The following is a 23,409-nucleotide window of genomic DNA, read 5'->3' as shown; positions in this document are numbered from 1 at the left end:
ACAACACCAGGTTATAGTCCAACAGGTTGAATTGGAAGCACCTAATGAAGGAGCGTCGCTCCGAAAGCTAGCGTGCTTCCAATTAAACCTGTTAGACCTTAACCTGGTGCTGTGTGATTTTTAACTTAAAAAATATTGTTAGTCATACACTTATAAGCTAAATAACACTAGTAACAGGGATCCCAGCCTTAGACTCATGAATTAATTCTGTGAAGAATGGAATGTTACTTTACTTTGTGAATTCTTCATTCAACATGGAAAAAGTTATGAAGGCAAATGGGTAGCAAAGAGCTAAGGACAGAGTTGAAGGATGTGGGAGTATTAATGTCCTCAGTGCAAAAACATAATCTATTACTACAGAGCTGCATTCAACAAAACAAAATGTACACTGAACTGTAACAGAAAAAAACGTGTACAAGCCAAAGTTATATTCAAACAGACCACACCTTGAGTACTGTAGATGCTCTGGTCACTGAGACTCAAGGGAGGTATATAAAGAACCACCACCAGAGATGAATTACAATAATACAACACAAAAATGCTTTATCTTACGACTTAATTCATTACAAATAAAAATCTTTCCCAGCCAACTGTTTCAACCCCATTTTTATTCTTTTCAGTGCCACATTCTTTCCTATTTCCCTTAAAGGCAGCGACTTTTACTGGAGTACATGTCAATAGGCACCTCCATAATAATCTTTATTTATGTATAACAGTTAACGGTATGAATTGGGGAAATTATTCCATCAGGAAATGAATCTCAGGCAATTTTGATTGATTTTTCATCCATTGTCCACACACCTATACTTTCAGCTGGCTTTGGATTTGGGAACACTGCCTGATACAAACAATGTAACCAGAGTCATCCTCAACAGTATTTCATAAACACCTTGTTCTGTGATTATATCCCTAATTTCTAGACTCCCCAGACTAAGGAGACAAACTGTCAGTATGTACTGTCAACTCTTTGTGAGAATTTTATACATTTCAATGAGATCATATTATAAAGTGGAGACAGTATAGACCTATTCTATTCAATCTTTCCTCATCTAAGACATCAATCGCATGACCTTTTGTTGCAAACCCTCCAAGGTAAGTATGCTCTTCCTTAGGAAAGTAAACCAAACTTGCAGTTTTCCAGTTTATTGTCTGAACAAAGTCGATGTAATTGCAGGAGGTCTGATAATTGTTAAGGTCCAACCTTTTCACACTAACAGTTAAAATAACACTTGCCTTCATGACTGCATGTCATACCTGCAAACTAACAATTTTCAGACCCAATACCATCACTGTGAATCAATTTAGATACTGATGAAAGCTTCCTTGTGCACACCTGCTGACCCAGGACAGTAATAAACTGATTATGATCCTGGACTAGCAAACCAGAAGTCATGAATTCAAATCTTCAATTCAATAAATCTGGGTATTTTGTTCCTAATATCAGAGAATGGATCCATCACCCCATACTATAGTTCCTGTCCTACATCACATGGTTCACTCTTTGAAATGCCTTGTCAAGCCAAATATGGTCAATAATCATAGAAACTTTACAGCATGGAAGCAAACCTTTCTGCCCATCGACTTCACACTGACCCAACACCCCCCCAACCAACCCTACCCCTATAACCCTGGACAGTGTGCGCAATTTAGCATGGTCAATCAATCTAACCTGCAAATCTTGGACTGTGGGAGGAAACCAGAGTATCCAGAGGAAACCCAAGCAGACATGGAGAGAATGTGCAAACTCCACACAGACAGTCACCAGTGACTGGAATTGAACCTGTGTCCCTGGCACTGTGAGGCAGCAGCGTTAATCACTAAGCCACCGCACTGCCCAGCAGTCTTAACAGTATTATCCATGCTCTTGACAAACACAGTAAAGACAATGGCTATCAAGAGGAAATATACCTAATAAAAAAAATCTTTCCAACAAAATATCAAATGTTTGGGATGCTTACAAAATAGCTTTTGTGCTAAAGTATAAAATAGAGGAAATAGGACCACTTGATGACAAGCAGTGGCTATTCAAATACCCATTAAAAACACATGATTGTATGCCCTCTAAATTTTCATCAGATCATAACCTCTTAGTACCCTACATCACTAAAACAACACGAACTACATAATTGTTAATCAATGACTGTGTTATCAGTGTGACAAATGCAATTGGTATTGCAGTCTGAAGGGTACGCACCGGCAGGACGGCCATTGATCCATATTCCATCATAAATGACTCCACTACAATGAATCATGGAGCCTTGTCCATTATACAGGTCATTTCTCCACTGTCCCTGAAATGAAAGGAAAACATTTCAACCACTGTTGTGATGTCGGTTAGAAACCACCCTCTCCTCTTTACCAAAACCAATACCCTACACAGAAGCAAATTTTCCGCAGGACCTTATCACCTCTAATGAATGATATCCTCCATACAAACATGCCCCACAGAACCACATCCCTCCCCAATATCCCCCTGATAAAACAATATTTGCCACATTATTGTAACCCAACCACAATGTTAGCACAAAATAATATTTTGCACTACAAACCCACTACAGAAGCGTATCCTCCAAAGAATCATATGCCCCCCACTTTAATCCCAAAGCTCCCCCAGTATAGAACATATGGCCATCATAAAACTATACAACTCCTATGGTACCATATATCCACATTGTTGCAGCAGGGTAAAGAGAGCATGCCACTGCATCTGGCAGCGCTATATATAGTCTGGGAGCCTTTGTTGTTGGCACTGATACAATGTAAAGCAATTCCAGGTCCTCACCTTGGTGAATACAAAATTCAGCTGCTATACACAAACTTATAAATTGTAGCAAGCATAAAGAGCAATCAGAAGATCTGTGAAAATTCCTCCCAATTGCAAATAAGCAGAGTAGGCATTCAACAGGTCAAACCTGTCCTTCTTATTATCACCCAAACTCTTCTCAAGGGTATTGGCTCATCTTAACATAGACCAGCAGCCTTCTCTATCATCTGGTTCAAGCTGGCCATTCTTCACATGAGAACCTAGGCAGACGGTTTTGGCGGGGGTTATTCAATTGTGGAGCATTTCAATGCCAGATTGTTAGATTAGTGAAGTGGACTTTGTATTGCCAACTTTTCTGAAGTGACTCTTTAAGTATACATAGGTATATCTATGGGTGGCACGGTGGCACAGTGGTTAGCACTGCTACCTCACAGCGCTAGAGACCCGGGTTCAATTCCCGTCTCAGGTGACTGTCTGTGTGGAGTTTGCACATTCTCCCCATGTCTGTGTGGGTTTCCTCCGGGTGCTCCGGTTTCCTCCCGCAGGTTAGGTGAATTGGCCGTGCTAAATTGCCCATAGTGTTAGGTGAAAGGGTAAATGTAGGGGAATGGGTCTGGGTGGGTTGCGCTTTGGCAGGTCGGTGTGGACTTGTTGGGCCGAAGGGCCTGTTTCCACACTAAGTAATCTAAAGGTACCATGACTGCCCTCACAGCATGCATTATTTGTAATGCTGAGACTCCTAGATAAACACAAAGTCACTGGGTCAAAATAGCCTCTTCAATCTTATACTCTCTTTTTAAAATTTTTTAATAGGCTGCTTACAAAAAAATGAATGCACCTCATTTGTCATGTATCATTCTATCTTGGATCTGATGAAAGAGATGAAAGAGTAGGACTGGAACATATTATGCTACTTTGTACAACAAAAATTTTGATGGTTTCCAAATAAACTTTGGTAATAAATAGTATGCAGTCAGCAGCTGTTTGTGCATCTTTTAACCCATGTAGGATGTTTGTGTACAGTCATTACAGTTGACCTGTAAGTAACATGTTTGATTCCTGGAGGTATTCCGGAGAAAGGGTCCAGGGAAATACAAGGAGTGTTTTTCTTCAAAGACATTGGAATGCATGGGGAGCACATTCCTATCAACTTATTTCCCTAAAATTTCATAGGTGAAAGGATCTCTAAGAATCCCCACCTGTTCAGTGTAGTAAACAGCCATAACTGATTGAGCAGGTGTGGAGAGCAAGGTCTCCTCTGGGAAGCCAACAAATTTCCATGTTCCAAACATTTAGAGCAATCATTGTAAAATCTCTGCTTTGGAATCTTAATCAAAAGCTGATAGGTGACAAGTACTCTTACAAAACAATCTAAGACATAGAAGCAGTAGGACACCATACAGCACATGAAGTCTGCTCCTTTGTTCACTCATATCATAGCTGATTCTCAACCTCAAATTTACTTTCTTCACTAATCCCCAAATCGGAAGATTCACAAGCCTGAGTGAAGAAATGTCTCCTCACTTCTGTCCAAAATGCTTATTCCCCAGTTCTGACACTATATATCTAATTTCTGGACTCTCCAGCTCAAAGAAACAACCTGTCAGTATATACTGTCAAATCTTTGTGAGAATTTTATATATTTCAATGAGATCATGTTTTATGCTTATACAGAGAATATAGATCTATTCTATTCAATCTTCCCTTGTCCAAGGCATCAATCTAGTGAACCTTTGTTGCAACCCCTCCAAAGTATGTATATTCTTCCTTAGGAAAATAAATCAAACTTGCAGTTTACCAGTTATTGTCTGAACAAAGCCTATGTAATTGCAGTAAGTCTTATAATTGTTGTACTCTAACCTTCTTGCAATAAAGGCAAATATAACATTTGCCTTCCTAGCAGCACGTCATACCCACAGAATAATTTTCTTTGGGTCCAATACCAACAATTTTTAGTCTCTCATCTTTTAGAAATATTGTGGTTTTACTATTGTTCCAATAAAAGTAGATAATTTCCCATTTACCCAAATTACAGTCCATCTCCCAGTTTTTCATCACTCACTTCACATGTTCAAATTCTTTCGCAATCCCTTTCTGTTCTCCATAAGGTTTACTTTCCCACTTAGCTTTGAATTATTAACAAATCCTGAAACATTACACTCTGTTCCCTCATGAAAATAATTGATATAGATTGTTAATGGTTGTGCTCAAAGCATTGGCCCACATGGTACCTACCAGTTATAACCTGCCAGCTGAAGATTTGTTTACTCCTAGTGACTTTTTTGTATCCATTAATCAATCCTTAATCCAAGTAAATTAATTACCACCAAAAAAGGGCTGTACTTGCTAGGTTTCTGGCCCTAACCCATTCTACTTGATTCTATGGACAGCCCCTCTCCATTTTGTCACTCATCAGAATATAGTACATTTACATCTCTGTCTCTCACAAGGATACACAATCCCTCTATAACTTATAGGACATTCAGTCCCTTTAGAATTCTGTCCCTCAAGGCCATTCAGTCCCTCTGGAAATGTCCCTCACAAGGCCATTCAGTACCTGTACACTTCTGCAAAGTTCCTCTACATTTATGTCCCTCACAAGGCCATACAGTCCCTCTGGAACTCTGTCCCTCACAAGGAGATTCAGTACCTATACACACCGACAAATTTCCTCTATACTTATGTCCCTCACAAGACTGTAAAATTCATTATAACCTGCAACTCTGACAAGTACTTACACAGTATGTCTAACACTTTGGTCTCTCTCAAGAACATACAATAACTTTACACTTCTGTTCCTCACAGGAACACATGCACAGTCTCTACGCCTGTCCGTTCTTTGAATAGGCATTTCTTTACACCTCTCTCCCTCATGAGGAAATGCAATTGCAACTTGAGAGGAATGTATTACTTGGTTTGAGGACTAATTATCAGCTTTGGACTAGAAAGGAGGTATAATCACAGAATCACAAAATTGTTACGGTGCAGGAGATGATCATTCGGCCCACTGAGCCTACACTGGCTCTTCATATGTCCATCATTATCTAGCACCAATCACTTGCTTTTTCCCTTGCACACTATTTCTATCCAAATAAACATTGAATGCCTTCTTGATTGCCTCAACTGAAACTGCCTCCAGTGCATTTCCAGGCAGTGCATTCCATACCCTAATTATTACGTATTTGAAAAAGGTTTTGTTACCATTACCCTTGCTTCTCTTTCACATAAGTTTATATCTCTGCTCTCTCAGTCCTGTTCTTTTTACAAACAGAAACACCTTTGCCCTAACTGCTCTATCCAGATCACTCGTGATTTTGAAAACCACCATCAAATCTCCTCTCAGCCGCCTTCTCTCCAAGAAGAGCAGTCCCAACTTCTTAAATCTATCCTCGTGACTGAAGTTTCTCTTTCTTGGAATCAATCTTATGAATTGCTTCTATACTCTCTCCAATGTATTCACATACTTCCTACAATGTGGCACCTACAATTGTACACAATTCTTCAACTGAGGTCTAAGAAGTGACATCGACAAGTTCACTATCAACTCCTTGCTCTTGTATACTATGCCCAGATTAATAAATCCAAGGATGCTTTATTAACTGCTCTCTCCATCTGTCCTGCCATCATCAGTGCACATATATACAGGTCCCTCTGCTCCTGCACTTTAGAATTGTACCACCATTTTATATTGCCTACCAGAGTTCATTATCTCACACTTCTCTGCACCAAACTTTGTCTGCCATCTTTCTTCCCACCTATTTATCGATGTCCTTTTGGAGTTCATACTGTCGTATTCACAGCTTGGTTTCTGTAAGTTTTATGTCATTTGCAAACTTTGATATTGTCCCTTGCACACCAACATCCAGATCATTAATATATATCATGAAAAGCAAGGGTCCCGATGCCCATCCATGAGGAACTCCACCTCAAACCTTCCTCCAGTCCAAAGAAAATACATTTTTATCCAACTAATTTTGCATACACCTTGCTTCTGTCCCTTTTATACCATGACCTATACTTTTCCTCACAAGTCTGTTGTGTGGCACTGTAGCTAACACTTTCTGGAAATATAAGTATAGCCCATCAACAGCATTATTCTCATTGAGCCTTTCTGTTACCTCCTCAAAACATCTTCAGCAACTTAGTTTCTCCTTTAGAAATCCATGCTGGCATTTCCTAATCAACCTATTCTTTTCCATGACTACTAATTTTATCCCGAATAATTGTTTCTAGAAGCTTCCCCACTACGAAAATTAAACTGCCTGGTCTGCAATTGCTGGTATTATCCTTACAACCTTTCACGAACAAGGCCATAAGTTGTGCAATTCTCCATTCTCTGGAACCTCCCAGGAGTCGAGGGAAGACTGAAACATTACAGTCAGTCATCTAGGAAACTCTGGATTTGTTTGTTCTTTCCCATTCGAAGGAATATACCTTGACTGTTCATTGAAGGTAGCCCATTGTTCAGTTACTGTTTTTCCTGCCAATCTCTTGCCCCAGTCAGTCCAGCCCAGCTCTGTTCTTCCTTCACTGAAGTTAGCTCTCCGCAAATTGATTTTTCTTGCTCTGGATTATTGCATGTCATTCTCCATTGCTACCCTGAACCTTATTATGTAATAATCACTGTCTCAAAAATGTCCTCCTATATAGACCACCTCATTTTCAAGGATCAGGTCCAACAGTACATTGTTTCTTGGATTGTTAATATACTGCAGTAAAAAGCTCTCCTGAACACAATCTAGGAACACTGGCTGCTCAATGCCTCCTCGTCCATATTTGGGTAATTGAAATCCCGCCATTATAACTACTATTCACATTTCTCCATAATTTCTATTAAATAACAAATAAACCAACGCTTGAGGCTTGCTGGTAGTATTCTTTTCATTGTTAGAAGTTGACAGTGATCCAAATGCTGTGGTCCACTGTTCAACAGTAAAACTCAAGTGTAGTACTCATGCATTTCCTCCCTTTTTTTCTTAACTATCTGGCATATAACTTCACAAGCAAGGCTTCTCCTCCATGCCCAAATGGTCATTCTTAGATCAGTGAGAATCAAGAGTTTCTTCAACCTAATGGGGCCAGGATAGAAACCGGAGCCTATTCTCTCAAATGAGTGATTTAGCTCACTGGGTAGTCATCAGGAGCAGAAAGTCAGGTTAATTTTCCATTCCTTAGCCCAGGGATACTAACAGCTTCTATTAGCTTTTCACCACTCTAGTTGTGAGATAGACTGGGTATCAAACATTTCTGGTGTATACCGTTAGTGACTCAATGCACTTGGAAATGTTACCACTAATAGCAGCTGCATTTAAATGTTTTCTCCATTCTCAACCTTTTGTATATATTAAAAATACCCTTGCGTCTAATGAACAGGACAAAGAGGAAAGCAAATTAAATCCCTGGAATATTTTCAATAAAATTCATGCATGAAAAAAAAGGCCTGAGGGAATAATAGAGGAATTCACTCCAGGATTTTAGAAGAATGAAGAAGAAAGTGAGGAAAATGTTTTTCTGTCCCAAACAGATGTTATTAGAACATAGAATACTTCACCTCAAGAGAGGTGTTGAGGTACAGACCATTACATTATTTAAAGGAAAACTGGACAGACATAAAAATATAGAAGATCAAAGGATAATGGATAGGGAACTTGAACTAAAGTAGACAGCTTTAGTTGAAGTGTTAGTACTGAAACCAGCACAATACAATGAAAGTCCTTTTCTATGATTCGATCATGGTTCAAGTTTGAATACTAGTGCGTTTACCTGCTAAGGGATCATTTAAATCATACAAGTCAAGAGTGGCATGTATTAATAATAAACCTACATTTATTAAACTTGTATATATTAAATTTTAGCCTAAAAGAGTTAAAGTTTGGGAAGGCAGTGTATGGAAATGCGATGTATTTCCACTTTTTAAATAGCGTCAATAATGAGATTTTCCAGGTTGAAGAAAGCACAGGTAATATTGTTCCTAATAACACTGCCTTAATTATCTAATCTCAGTTTCAGGAGAGAATACCTGACTTAATTGGTGTAAATTTCCAGGCTTTTTAAAAAATATCTTCCTATGCATGGAATTATCAAAAAGAACTCATTTGGCTAACCAATTGTTTCACCCTGAATTCCACGGGTTGCACATTCCATTAATATGACCCTTCATGATATGGTGTTAATATGCTGTGTCATCAGCTTTTTTATTAATCCATGGGGTGTGGGCATCTTTGGGGAGAAGAGTATTTATTGCCCATCCCTAAAGAGACAACATTGCTATGGGCCTGGAGTCACATGTAGGTCAAACTAGGTAAGGGTAGCTGTTTCCTTCCTCAAACAAAGGTAGTGAATCAGATGGATTTTCCTGACAATTGACAATGGTTTCATAGTCATCTGCCATGGTGGGATTTGAATCCAGATCCCCAAAACATTACCTTGGTCTCTAGTTGAGCAATAATACAAATGGACCATTATTTCCCCAAGGAATAATGCTTTGGGAAAAATGAATTTAGAAAGCGATTTTCTTCTATTCCCTCACTTAGGTATGGAATAAGTAGTTTATTTAAACATTCATGTTCTCTACTTTGTGTCACACTATTTATTTTTTCATTTAATTGACCCTCTGCAAATGTCAGCTTTGACAGACCATCTGATTGTGAGGACCCCACAGCTAAATATGATCCAGTCCTCTCCTGGCAATCATACATCCTCATTTCCAGCAGGGAGGTGAGGACCAGGAACAACTTTATATCGGATTATATACATAGATTCTATAGAACAGGTCATTCAACTCATTGATCCTAGGTTAATGCTTTCACACCAGCCACGTTCCACTCTACAATTGTTTGCTAACTAACTGCATTGTCCAGTATCCTTTCTGTGCTCATTTTAAGTCACTGTCCATCTGAATCTAGTTTAGAGTAATCTGCTGATGTATCCAGCTGACCGATAGAATGGATGTCTTTTCTGTCTTCCAGTAGTAAGATTCTTTATTGAAATTAGTTTCAGCTTATGAACAAACAGACTGCTCATAATTTCTGGTAATAAATAGACAACCTCCCTTAGGGAGCCCTCAAATGATGACAAGGCCTAGAGGAAAGAAATGTCAAGCTGCGTTGCTCTTGGAAGATTGGGGTCCATGAATGTGTTTGGGGTAGAGTAGACCTGGCTTCTTCCTAACCCAGAAATATTCAGGCCAGCTCCAGTTCTGCCTGACTGAGTCAGCTGACAATGAACAGAAATTTAAGGCAATAAGCAGCTTCATCAAAATTTTGACAGAAAGCATGTGCTTTGATACAGCATTTAATCACATTTTTAGGATATGCTAAAACTTTGCACACCAAATGATTTAAATAAAGTGTGACCAACTGAGCCAAATATTATACCTCACTGAGACGGAAAACTGAAAATAGTACTCCACTATCTCCAGAGTCATCACAAAAGTTAAACATAGTTTAGAAAGTAATAAAGTTCCCCAATTTACTTGATTTTCAGACAGATTGACGGAAAACACAGACCAGGATTTTGTACTTATTAAGAATAGCTAAGTATACTCTAGCTACATGTAAATAATTATGAACCTTTGGCATAACCTTACAAGTCAAAACTTTAATTCTCTTATAACCTCCCCCTTACACACGTGCACATGTAAACAAGTACAGGTGTTATGGAAGAAGGGAAAAATAGGAAAGCAGTTCAGTGGTGTCAATTCACAGTATTTGCTGAGATGTTTCTTGTGCTGATCAGAAGGCTGCTTCTCAGTTTTTCTTCTCCAGATTCTTTTACTGGTTTACAAAAGGCACAGGTTGGCTGGTACACACTAATAAAAAGTCTCCGACTTATTCAAAGTCATAGCTTATAGAAACTACTAAAGAAAGAATAAAACAGTTTTCTTCAGGTTTAAAGTCATTTTGTTGCAGAGAACAGACACAGCTCCTGAGTTGGTGGAGATCTGATAGCTTCACCCTATCTTATTCACAGCTCAAAGCTGTTCAGCTACCTGAGATCCAATCACATAGTTGTTGTTTGCCTTTGATAACTGGTCAGTATCCCACAGAACAATCAGCTCCTGGTTGCCAGCTGAGTCTCCATTTGTACACAACCTCAGCTTCAGCTTGTCTGCATCTTCTTCCACTACTCCTTGAACTAGCAGCTGTCTAAGCACTTTGTACAATGATGTCAGATAACTTGCTTTCAAAAACATGAAATAACCCCTCAACAATCCTGGTCTTACTAGTGTTTTCCTTATTTCAGTCCACAATCAAAAAGACAGAAAAAAGACAGTTTTTACACAAACAATCATTCCCAACTTCTCTATTCTAAGGCTGTTGATTTCAGAAGCGCTAGAATAGCCACACTGCAGTGTGATGATGGGGGCTGTCAGGTACAGTATGGGATGGGAGAGTGTTGGTAGCGAGGGAAAAATTAAACAATTAATTATTGGTTTGTGACCTATTTTAAAATATTGAAATCATGATCCAAGTTCTATCCGCAACACTGGCATGTTAGAAATGACTACAGTATTTTCACAGAAGAGACAGGAGATTTAAACCCAAACCCCACCATGCTGACCTTTAGAGGCAAGTATGAAGGAAGTAAAATTAGTCAAAACCTGAAGGCCAACACTCAGCATAAATTTGCATTACATTCACATATTGGTCATAGTGCAGCAGAGTTTCAAAATGATTAAGTGTTGTTTGTACTAGTCTTCGGCAACCAACGCGTAGAGAGGTATTTGCTGCAAATCCAAACATTCGTTCTCATAGGCGGATAGTAATTCCCCACACAAAACTCCACAGTCCCAGCCGTTAGTACTCAAAAATGATTCATTACCTAGGCACTGGATTATTACAGAATTGTTTTGCTAAGTGCTTTGCAAAGAAAATTCCAAAATCCCACTGTCAGCACTACAGACAAGCAAATCATCTTAAAGTGCAAGGAGCTTTAAAATAAAGACAGATTTAGAATTTTGTGGTTCTTTGCTTGTTTGGATCTATTTCTGCTGATTTTGTGTGAATTTTCTTTCGTTTGATAATGCTGAATGATAAAATTTAGAAGGGAACTGGTTGTGAGGGGTTGCTGCGTGTTGCAATGCAAAAGAGCTGAAAGTCACCTACACATGCTAAATGACAGCCACTGAAGCATATAAGGTCTAATTACCTTTGTCCCACTTATGGTTCCCAGCATCTGCAGTCACTGTTTTACCCACTTATGCTAGTTCAGTTCTCTTGCAGTGCTGGGCTCAGTAACACTTCCAAGTCTGTTACCTAGTGCACTCAGCCTTGAACACAACTTTGTTAGTGCCACAATTCATTGTCTACCCCTTGTTGCAATAATATTTTTCTAGTGCACCATTCATGTATTTCACCACTGTCAGTGGTTAGACAGGAACTAATGACTTCTGGGTTGTTAGACAACGAGCATCAGCATCAGGCTCTATTACTGTGCTATCCTTTTATGAGGATTCAAGCCTTAAAAAGTTACATGCCCTAGACCAAGTATGCCCTAGTAAGGTTGACTTACAACTCTTATTTATAATCAGTATTGTTTGTTTATCCCATTGTAGAATCCAGCTTTTTTCTTCAGTTACGACAAAACTAAGAATACAATGTTGTGATTCTGTTCGCCGAGCTAGGAGTTTTTGTTGCAAACGTTTCGTCCCCTTTCTAGGTGATATCCTCAGTGCTTGGGAGCCTCCTGTGAAGCGCTTCTGTGCTGATTCCTCCAACATTTATAGTATCAACACACACATCGGCCGAGACCCCATATACCGGCCACTGCAGCGGACAGCAATTGACAACCGGAAGCGGCAGATTCAAACCATTATAAATGCTGGAGGAATCAGCACAGAAGCGCTTCATAGGAGGCTCCCAAGCACTGAGAATGTCACCTAGAAAGGGGACAAAACATTTGCAACAAAAACTCCCAGCTCGGCGAACAGAACCACAACAACGAGCACCCAAGCTACAAATCTTCTCACAAACTTTAAGAATACAATGTATTGAAAATAATGTTACAAAAGTACTGTGCTTTCATGTAGCACCTTAAATGCAGTAAAACACGCATTAGCATTTCATACAAGATAAGTCAGCAGCCCTGGTTAGCAAAACCTTTCACTTTTGAGTTTCATAATTTGGCCACTTCTGAGAAAACACTCAGCTCTTTCATGTCTTTATTCACATAGCTTTTCAGGTTTTTGACCTTTTAAGTCACCTCATCGAATACTCTAAGAGCTCCTATCTCCTTTTAGCCACATTTTTAAAAATGAATTTACACAAAAATTCACTGTTCCTTCTTTCTTTTTACATCTATGCACGGAATGCTTACATTCTCCAGCTCCTGTTTAAAACTTTTATTCATACTTTCCGTGTGGCTTCTGTCTTAACTTTTGCCCTGTTGGTACTGCTTCCAGGCATACAGTTGCCAGATCACATGGACTAGTATTTAGGTAGCACAGTGGCTCAACGATTAGCACTGCTGCCTCACAGCGCCAGGGACCTGGGTTTGATTCCAGCCTCGGTTAACCGACGGTGTGGAGTTTGCACATTCCACCCTGACCTTAAATTTACCTGGACACCTCCCTCCCCTTCCTGGACCTCTCCATCTCCATTAATGACCACCGACTTGACACTGACATTTTTTACAAACCCACTGACTCCCACAGCTACCTGGATTACATCTCTTCCCACCCTACCTCTTGCAAAAATGCCATCCCATATTCCCAATTCCTCCGCCTCCGCCTTATCTGCTCCCAGGAGGACCAGTTCCACCACAGAACACACCAGATGGCTTCCTTCTTTAGAGATCGCAATTTTCCTTCCCACGTGGTTAAAGATGCCCTCCAACGCATCTCGTCCACATCCCGCACCTCCGCCCTCAGACCCTACCCCTCCAACCGTAACAAGGACAGAATGGCCCTGGTGCTCACCTTCCACCCTACAAACCTTCGCATAAACCAAATCATCCGCCGAAATTTCTGCCACCTCCAAAAAGACCCCACCACCAGGGATTATATTTCCCTCCCCACCCCTTTCCACCTTCCGCAAAGACTGTTCCCTCCGTGACTACCTGGTCAGGTCCACGCCCCCCTACAACCCACCCTCCCATCCTGGCACTTTCCCTGCCACTGCAGGAACTGTAAAACCTGTGCCCATACCTCCTCACTCACCTCTATCCAAGGCCCTAAATGAGTCTTCCACATCCAAAGTTTTACCTGCACATCCATTAATATCATTTATTGTATCCGTTGCTCCCGGTGTCATCTCCTCTACATTGGGGAGACTGGGCGCCTCCTAGCAGAGCGCTTTAGGGAACATCTCCGGGACACCCGCACCAATCAACCACACCGCCCTGTGGCCCAATATTTCAACTCCCCCTCCCACTCAGCCGAGGACATGGAGGTCCTGGGCCTCCTTCACCGCCACTCCCTCACCACCTGACGCCTGGAGGAAACGCCTCATCTTCTGCCTCGGAACACTTCAACCCCAGGGTATCAATGTGGACTTCAACAGTTTCCTCATTTCCCCTTCCCCCACCTCATCCTAGTTCCAAACTTCCAGCTCAGCACTGTCCCCATGACTTGCCCAGGCTTGTCCTACCTGCCTATCTTTTTTTCCACCTATCCACTCCACCCTCTCCTCCCTGACCTATCACCTTCATCCCCTCTCCCACTCACCCATTGTACTCTATGCTACTTTCTCCCCACCCCCACCCTCCTCTAGCTTATCTCTCCACGCTTCAGGCTCACGGCCTTTATTCCTGATGATGGGATTTTGCCCGAAACATCGATTTCGCTGCACTTTGGATGCTGCCTGAACTGCTGTGCTCTTCCAGCACCACTAATCCACATTCTCTCCGTGTCTGTGCGGGTTTCCTCCGGGTGCTCTGGTTTCATCTAACAATCCAAAGATGTGCAGGTTAGGTGGATGGCCCATAGTGTCGGGTGCATTAGACAGAGGTAATGGGTCTGGCTGGGTTGCTCTTCGGAGGGTCGGTGTGGACTGGTTGGGCCAAATGGCCTGTTTCCACACTGTAGGGAATCTAATCTAAAAATATTGCAACTGATCAATTCAGAAAGATCCAAATGGTTTTCAAACATTCTTTGAAAATAAAAACAGAGATTCGACAAATTTAGAATAACTACACATTTTTCTTATAGTTCTGCTCTTGGGCAAAGATCATCACACATCTGAAGCCTGAATAAAAAGGAAGCTTTATTGTAGTAAAGTTTTCTTTACAACAATGTTCAAATTGCAACAAGTTCTTAACATCATAAACACTTTTAAACTAATGTCATACTGGTAACAACAATGATACATTGTCTTATAAAGTAAGTTTGAAAATTGAACAAGGTAGCCATAGGTTCTTCATTTCCAACTTTTCTTGGAATACCTAGGTTGTGGCTTTTATATACTAACACCTTGGTTTTGCACTGGTCATGTTGCCTTTTTTAAAATATAAATCTGTATTAGACTTTGTATAGTCAGGATTAACATTAATGAAGAATCCAAAGGTTCTATAATCTGTTGGGTCTGGTTAACTTTGTCAAGATCAACATTGTTGATTGCAGGCAAATGATATGGTTTCAGGGTACAGGTGGCTATGAATTGGAATCCATGGAGAAATCCCATTATGTTACTTCTTATTTGCTTGATTCAACAATTTAATTTGTTCTTCCTTAAAGCTAGATATTAAAGTATCCAGCATTTTACTTTTCAAAACAGATCTGAACCTTCTGGTCAGTTTTTAAATTCTTGATCTCCATTTTTTATCATATTCCCGTGTTTTTAACATACAAGTCTTTAATTAACATTCCAGCCGTCCAAATATCTGAACAGTCCTTCCCAACAATTGAATTCATATCAAATTTAAATTCAGGATCATTCTTAGCTTTAAGTTCCTTGCCATGATTTAACCACTTCATTTTATTTCCCAGGACACACAGGTTTAACATTGACTCCTTTCACACAAACAAATTATTCCCCTGTCAAGTCAAATCTTCCTATGCTGCTTTAAAAGACTGTTTGAGTTTTTGATGTTCAGGAAAGCAAGTGTCATTTAAAATAAGCACCAGAAAATTTGTGCATACCTGAAGTCCTAACATATTCTCTCAGAAGGCACTGCTCCATGGGACACAGGGAGGACTGCAGATGCTGGAGAGTCAGTCGATAAAGTTGGGGTGCTGGAAAAGGCACAGCATCTCAGACAGCATCTGAGGAACAAGACAGTCAACGTTTTGGGCATAACCCCTCATCAGGACTGTGTCACCAGGACAGGACAGGAGTCCTGATGAAAGGTTATGCTCGAAATGTCGACTCTCTTGCTCCCATATGCTGCCTGACCTGCTATGCCTTTTCCAGTGCCACACTTCATAGGCACTGCTCCCTGTCAGCAACGCCAATTCTAAATTTGCCCTTCTACTCAAATTGTTACACCTTACTAACTTTGAGATTCCTCACAAACCTAAAATAGTGTCATAGAGACATAAAGCACCAAGGCAGAGCCTGAGGTCCAACTCGTCCATGTCGACCAAATATCCTAAATAAATCCAGTCCCATTTGCCAGCATTTGGCCTATATCCCTCTAAACCCTTCCTATTCGTACACCCATCCAGATGCCTTTTAAATGTTGTAATTGTACCAGTCTCCACCACTTCTTCTGGCAGATCATTCCATACATGCACCACCCTCTGCGTGAAAAAAGTTGCCCCTTAGGTTCCTGTTAAATCTTTCCCATCTCACCTTAAACCTATGCACTTTAGTTTTAGACTCCCCCATCCTGAGGAAAAGACTTTGTCTATTTAGCATATGCATACTCCTCATGACTTTATAAAGCTCTTTAAGGTCACCCTTCAGCTTCTGATGCTCCAGGGAAAATAGCCCCAGTCTATTTGGGCTCTCTCTAAGCTCAACCTTGGCAACACCCTTGTAAATCTTTTCCAAATCCTTTCAAGTTTCACAATAGCCTTCATACAGCAGGGAGACCAGAATTGCACGCATTATTCCAAAACTGGCCAAACCAATGTCCTGTACAGCCACAGCATGACTTCCCAACTCCTATACTCAATGCAGTGACCAGTACTGGAAAGCATACCAAATGCCTTCCTCACTAGCTTATCTACCTGTGACTCCACTTTCTCGGAACTATGAACCTGCATTCCAAGGTCTCTTTGTTTTGCAACACTCCCCAGGACCTTACTGTTCACTGTATAAGTCCTACCCTGATTTGCCTTTCCAAAATGCAGCAACTCACATTTACCTAAATTAGACTCCATCTGCCACTCCTCAGCCTACCTGATCAGGATTCTGTTGTACTCCGAGCTAACTTTCTTCGCCAATCACTAAACCTCCAATTTTGGTGTCATCTACAAATTTATTAACCATATTTCCTTTGTTCAAATCCAAATCATTTATATAAATAATGAAAAGCAGCGGATCCAGCATCGATCCTTGTGGCACATTCCTGGTCAAAGGCCTCCAGTCTGAAAAACAATCCTGCACCACTGCCCTCTGTCTTCTACCTTTGAGCCAGTTCTGTATCCAAATAACTAATTCTCCCTGTATTCCATGTGATTTAACCTTGCTAACCAGTTTACAGGGGAACCTTGTCGAATGCCTTACTGAAGTCCACTTAGATCGCATCCACCAATTTACCCTAGTCAATCTTCAACGTTACTTCTTCAAAAACAACTTCAAAAAATTAAGTTAATGATTCATGGTTTCCCACACACAAAGCCATGTTGACCATTCGTAATCAGTCCTAGTCTTTTCAAATAAATGTAAATCCTGTCTCTCAGGATTCCCTCCAACTTGCTAACCTCTGATGTCAGGCTCACCAGTCTATAGTCCCCCAACTTTTCCTTTCCACCTTTCTTAAACAGTGTCACCACGTTAGCCAACCTCCAGTCTTCCAGCACCTCACCTGTGGCTATTGGTCACATAAGTATCTCAGCAAGGGGCCCAGCAATCACTTCCTTAGCTTCCCATAGAGTTCCAGGGTACATCTGATCAAGTCCTGGAGATTTATTCACCTTAACGCATTTTAAGACATCTAGCAACAACTCCTCTGTAATATGGACATTTTTCAAGATGTCGCCATTTGTTTCCTCATGTTCTATATCTTCCATATTCTTTGCCACAGTAAACACTGATGCAAAATATTTGTTTAATATCTCCCCCATCTCATGCAGTTCCACACACAGACAGCCTTGCTCATCTTTAAGGGCACTATTTTCTCTCTCTAGTTACCCTTTTGTCCTTCATGTATTTGTAGAATCCCTTTGGATTCTCTTTAACCTGATTTGTCAAAGTTATCTCATGTCTCCTTTTTGGCCTCCTGATTTCCCTCTTAAGTATACTGCTACTGCTTTTATACTCTTCTAGGGAATCACTCTATTTCTGCTGTCTATACCTGACATATGCTTCCTTCTTTCTCTTGACCAAATCCTCAATTTTTCTAGCCATCCAGCATTCCCTACACCTGCCAGCCTTGCCCTTCACCCTAACAGGAACACACAGTCACTGGACTCTCATTATCTCATTTCTGAAGGCCTCCATTCTCCAGCCATCCTTTTACCTGCGAACATCTGCGTCCAATCAACTTTTAAAAGTTTTTGCCTCATAATGTCAAGATTGGCCTTCCTCCAATTTAAAAATTGAGTTCTCGATCTGGTCTATCTTTTCCATCACTATTTTAAAACAAATGGAAGTATGGTCACTGGCCCCAAAGTGCTCCCCCACTGACACCTCAGTTACCTGCCCTGCCTTATTTTCCCCAAGAGTAGATCAAGTTTAGCACTTCTCAAGTAGGCACATCCATATACTGAATTAGAAAGTTTTCTTGTACACACTTTCATCTCCAACCAAGCCCTCAACACTATGGCAGTCCCAGCCCATGTTGGAAAGTTAACATCCCTACCATAACTATCCTATTAGTCTCATAGATAACAGAGATCTTCTTACAAATTTGTTTCTCGATTTCCGCTTACTGTTAGGGGGTCTATTGTACAATTCGAATAAGGTGGTCATCCCTTTCTTATATCTCAGTTTGACTCAAATAACTTCCCTGCACATATTCCCAGGAATACCCTCCCTAAGTATAGGTATAATGTTATTCTTAATCAAATATTCCATTCCTCTTCCTCTCCTGCATTCCCTCCCCCCCCCCCCCCTTCTGTGGGAAGAACTCTGTGGGAAGTTAAGGAAGTGATTGCTGAGCCTCTTGCTGAGATATTTGTAACAACAATAGTCACAGTGAGGTGCTGGAAGACTGGACGTTGGCTAACATGGTGCTACTATTTAAGAAGGGCGGTAGAGACAAGTCAGGGAACTACAGATCGGTGAGCTTGACTTCAGTGGTGAGCACATTGTTGGAGGGAATCCTGAGGGACAGGATGTACACGTATTTGGAAAGGCAAGGACTGACTAGGGATAGTAAATATGGCTTTGTGCGTGGGAAATCATGTCTCACAATCTTGATTGAGTTTTTTTGAGGAAGCAACAAAGAGGATTGATGAGGGCAGAGCAGGAGATGTGATCTATGTGGACTTCAGTGTGCATTTGGCAAGGTTTCCCATGGAACACTGGTTAGCAAGGTTGGCCATTTGGATACAGAAGAGGTGGTGGAGAGTTGTTTTTCAGACTGGAGGCCTATGACCAGTGGAGAGTGCTGGGTCCATTACTTTTCATCATTTATATAAATGATTTGGATGTGAGCATAAGAGGTTTAGTTAATAAGTTTGCAGATGACACCAAAATTGAAGGCGGAGTGGACAGCGAAAAGGTTTCCTCAGGTTACATTGGGATCTTGACCAGATGGGCCAATGAGCTGAGGAATGGCAGATGGAATTTAATTTAGATAAATGCAAGGTGCTGTATTTTGGAAAAGCATATCTTAGTAGGACTTACTTAATGGTAAGGTCCTTGGGGGGGGGGGGGGGGGGGGGGTTGCTGAACAAAGAGACCTTGGAGTACAGGTTCGTAGCTCCTTGAAAGTGGAGTCGCAGGTAGATAGGATAATGAAGAATGCGTTTGGTATGCTTTCCTTTATTGGTCAGAATATTGAGTACAAGGGTTGGAAGGTCATGTTGCATCTGTACAGGACATTGGTGAGGCTACTTTTGGAATATCACATGCTATTCTAGTCTCCTACCTAACGGAAAGTTGTTGTGAAACACGAAAGGGTTCAGAAAAAATTTACACGGATGGTGCCAGGGTTGGAGGATTTGAGCTATAGGAAGAGGTTGAATAGATTAGGGCTGTTATCCTTGGAGTGTCAGAGACTGAGAGGTGACCTCATAGAGGTTTATAAAATCATGAGGGGCATGGATAGGGATAATTGATAAAATCTTTTTCCTGGGGTGGGGGAGTCCAGAAGTAGAGGGCATAGGTTTAGGGTGAGAGGGGAAAGATATAAAAGAGACCTCAGGGGCAACCTTTTCATGCAGTGGGTGGTGCGGGTGTGGAATGGGGTGCCAGACGAAGTGGTGGAGGCTAGTACAATTAGAACATTTAAGAGGCATTTGGATGGGTATATGAATAAAAAGGGTTTGGAGGGAAAATGGCCAGTGGAACAAAATTGGGTTGGGATATCTGGTGGGCACGGATGAATTGGACCGAAGGGTCTGTTTCCATGTTATGTATCTCTATGACTCTACCCTGGAACATTAAGCAGCCAATCCTGTCCATTCCTGAGCCATGTCTCTGTAATTGCTCTGATTTCCCAGTCCCATGTTCCCAACCATGCCCTGATTCATCTACGTTACCTGTTAGGTGTCTTGCATTGAAATAAATGCAGTTTAATTTATCAGTCCTACATCATTCTCTACTTTGTTCCTGCCTTCCCAGACTGTTTGACTTGCTCCTTTTCTCAACTGTACCAGTTTCAGATTGATCTCTTTCATCAGTATGTCCCTGGGTCCCACCGCCCCTCTCTCTCACCCTGGTTCCTACTAATTTAAATCCTGTCAAACAGCTCGAGCAAATCTCCCCGCCAGTATATTAATCTCTTTCCGATTCAGGTACAATCCACCCTTCTTGTACTGGTCACTTCTACCCCAGAAGAGATTCCAATGATCCAAATCTGCCAATCCTTCTCCCCTGCAACAACTTTTTAACATCACATTCATCTGCTCTATCCTCCCATTCCTACCCTCACGGCTCTGTGGCACCAGGAGCAATCCAGATAATATTACCCCAGAGGACTTCCTTTTAAAATTCCTACATTTTCTCCTCAGACTCTCATGCCTTTCTCTTCCTATGTCATTCATTCCAATGTGTACAATGACCTACTGGTGTTCCCTTTACCTTTGGAGAGCATTCTGCACCCTCTCAAAGAGATTCTTGATCCTTGCACCGCAGACAACACACCATTCTGATGTCTCACTGTCGGCTGCAGAAGCATCCGTCTGTGCCTCTGACTAGACTGATCAATTGGAACCTAATGTACCCCTCATTGCATTACAGCCAGTCTTGGTACCAGAAACCTGGTCATTAGTGCTATATTCTCCTGAGAGACTATGACACCCTACATTTTTCAAAACAGCACACTTGTTTGAAATGGGGATAGCCACAGGAGACTCCTGCACGATCTACTGCCCTCTCCCATCTTTCCTGGGTGTAACCCATTTACCTGACTGTATCTTTGGTTTATCTCCCTCCCTCCAACTGCCACCCCTAGCTCCTGTAAATTCCTCAATGCCTCTAACTGCCGTTCCAACTGATCCATGCTATCCAACAGGATTTGCAACCAAACACTTCCTGCAGACGTAATCATCAGTAATATGGAAACCCTGCCTTATCTCCTACATCCGACAGTAAGAGCACATCACTCTACCAAAGGCTTTCTTTGCACCTTAATGATCTCCAGACACAGAAACTAGAAGAGTCTTACTGCTCCAAAAATAAAACACTACTCCAGTTAACATAGTACCTACCTTTTCTATTTTTAATGTTTAATCAAGAGACAGATCTCAATAAAACATTTAAATCAAAAAGGAACCCACTCTACTCACTATTGTAGATGTACAAAAAAAAGCTGTAAGTTGACACTTGAAAAAGCCACTTAGCTGCTCCCCTGCTGAGTTCTTCCACACGAGTTTCAGTTACTCTACTCTACCTGTTCTACTATCCATCAGTAGTATCCCACCTGCAGTCCAGGATAGCATCAGCACTGTCCCACAAAAGGAACAGAATTCCTTCACTACTGTTCACCTGATGGTCCATTTCGAGAAAACACTGCACTGTTGGAGGGTCAGTCCTGAGGGGGTGCTGCAGTGTTGGAGAGTCAGTCCTGGGGGAGCATGCATTGTGAGATGGTCAATAATGAGGGAGCGTTGCACTGCTGGTGGTCAGTACTGAGGGAGTGCTACATGTTGGAGTCAATAACTGATGGAGTACTGCACTGCTGGAGGCTCAAAAACTGAAAATGAGAAAGACTGACAGACTGCCTTCACATATTAATGGGAGGCTTGGTGTGGATAATTTTACTGAATCTAAGGGGTCATTACAAATCACGACCTAGAACACAGACAAATTCCAATGGCTGTGATGTGAAGGATATTGGAGACGGATGGATGTTGAGAGTTGGGACATGAAATACCAGTGGGATGTTGACGGCCTCAACAGCTTTTTTCCCTTCTCAATCTTTTCATATGAGGATACTGTAATGATCAAAAGAAGAGAGGATTACAGGCTTCACGTAGTCTACTCAGAGCTACAGGGAAAAAAAACAGACATGTTTCTCTGGCTAAGTCTTGCAAATTTTTGGCTAACTGTCAGTTTTGTCAAGTTTCACAGTGGATTTCTCTCCATAAGGCCTTACACGTTTTCTTGCTGAATCTTACCAAAACTGCCTCATTAACTTCCTACCCTGCCCCTCTCAAGCAATTCTAACCCCATTCTATCACTTGCTGAGCCCAGAACATCACACCACTTCCAAGACATCCTGTAATGGATTGGCAAGTTGGCACAGAGTCTAGAGATACACCCTGCAAGTTTTCTGACATTTGCCCTGGACATGGCAGACAAGGAAAAATTGGCTTCTCACTTTGCGGATAGGCACTTAGTGGTCCTGTTGGCCAGGGTGGCGTAGAGGTGGGAAGTCCTTCTCTCCCAGAACTAGCAGGAGGCAATAATTCCAGATTATGCCAGATCAGAGCAGTAATGCACAGTAATGTGGGAAAGTCAATGACCTTCTCCCACTCCACTAGCACAAGCACCACTATCGACACTCTATTACCTCACACTCACTCTATTTCTGCCATTGTATCTACCAACCACTAAGGCTTATGCTCCACCAGTCTCATTGCTGCCTGTAACAGATTCCGTCATTTGTGCTCACCCACCCAACCCCTGACACTGCTCAGTCACAATGACTTTTAAGAATATGAATGAGGAACATTAAAAGTAAAATGAAAAATGTTCGGTGGCTAAGGAGCTGGTTACCAATAGTGGAATGGTGAGACAGCATGGATGTGTGCAGCAGAAAGAATTCATTCAGCAAAAGTTGGAGTATATTGTCCTATTAATTTCTCACTAGGGGTTGGTTAGCTGAGTAGGTTTGCGATGCACATACAATAGTGATATCAATTCCCGAATTGGATGAGGTTACCATGAAGAAAACTCCTTCTCAACTTCACCCCTCACTCAAGAACTTCA

General features: G+C 41.3%; 1 protein-coding gene across 2 annotated transcripts in view; it reads right to left on the bottom strand.

The window, feature by feature from the left end:
- Positions 1-23,409, bottom strand: part of LOC132833714 (MORN repeat-containing protein 1-like) — a 200,164-nt gene that overhangs the window by 152,365 nt on the left and 24,390 nt on the right. For both annotated transcript variants that reach the window (XM_060852222.1, XM_060852223.1), the window contains one exon: positions 2,195-2,291. In XM_060852222.1, the coding sequence (XP_060708205.1) occupies positions 2,195-2,291 (97 nt within the window). The remainder of the gene's footprint in view (positions 1-2,194; positions 2,292-23,409) is intronic.

This window comes from Hemiscyllium ocellatum, chromosome 37 (genome assembly GCF_020745735.1).
Source record: "Hemiscyllium ocellatum isolate sHemOce1 chromosome 37, sHemOce1.pat.X.cur, whole genome shotgun sequence".
NCBI lineage: Eukaryota > Metazoa > Chordata > Chondrichthyes > Orectolobiformes > Hemiscylliidae > Hemiscyllium > Hemiscyllium ocellatum.
This window is presented reverse-complemented; position numbering and strand designations above follow the sequence as displayed.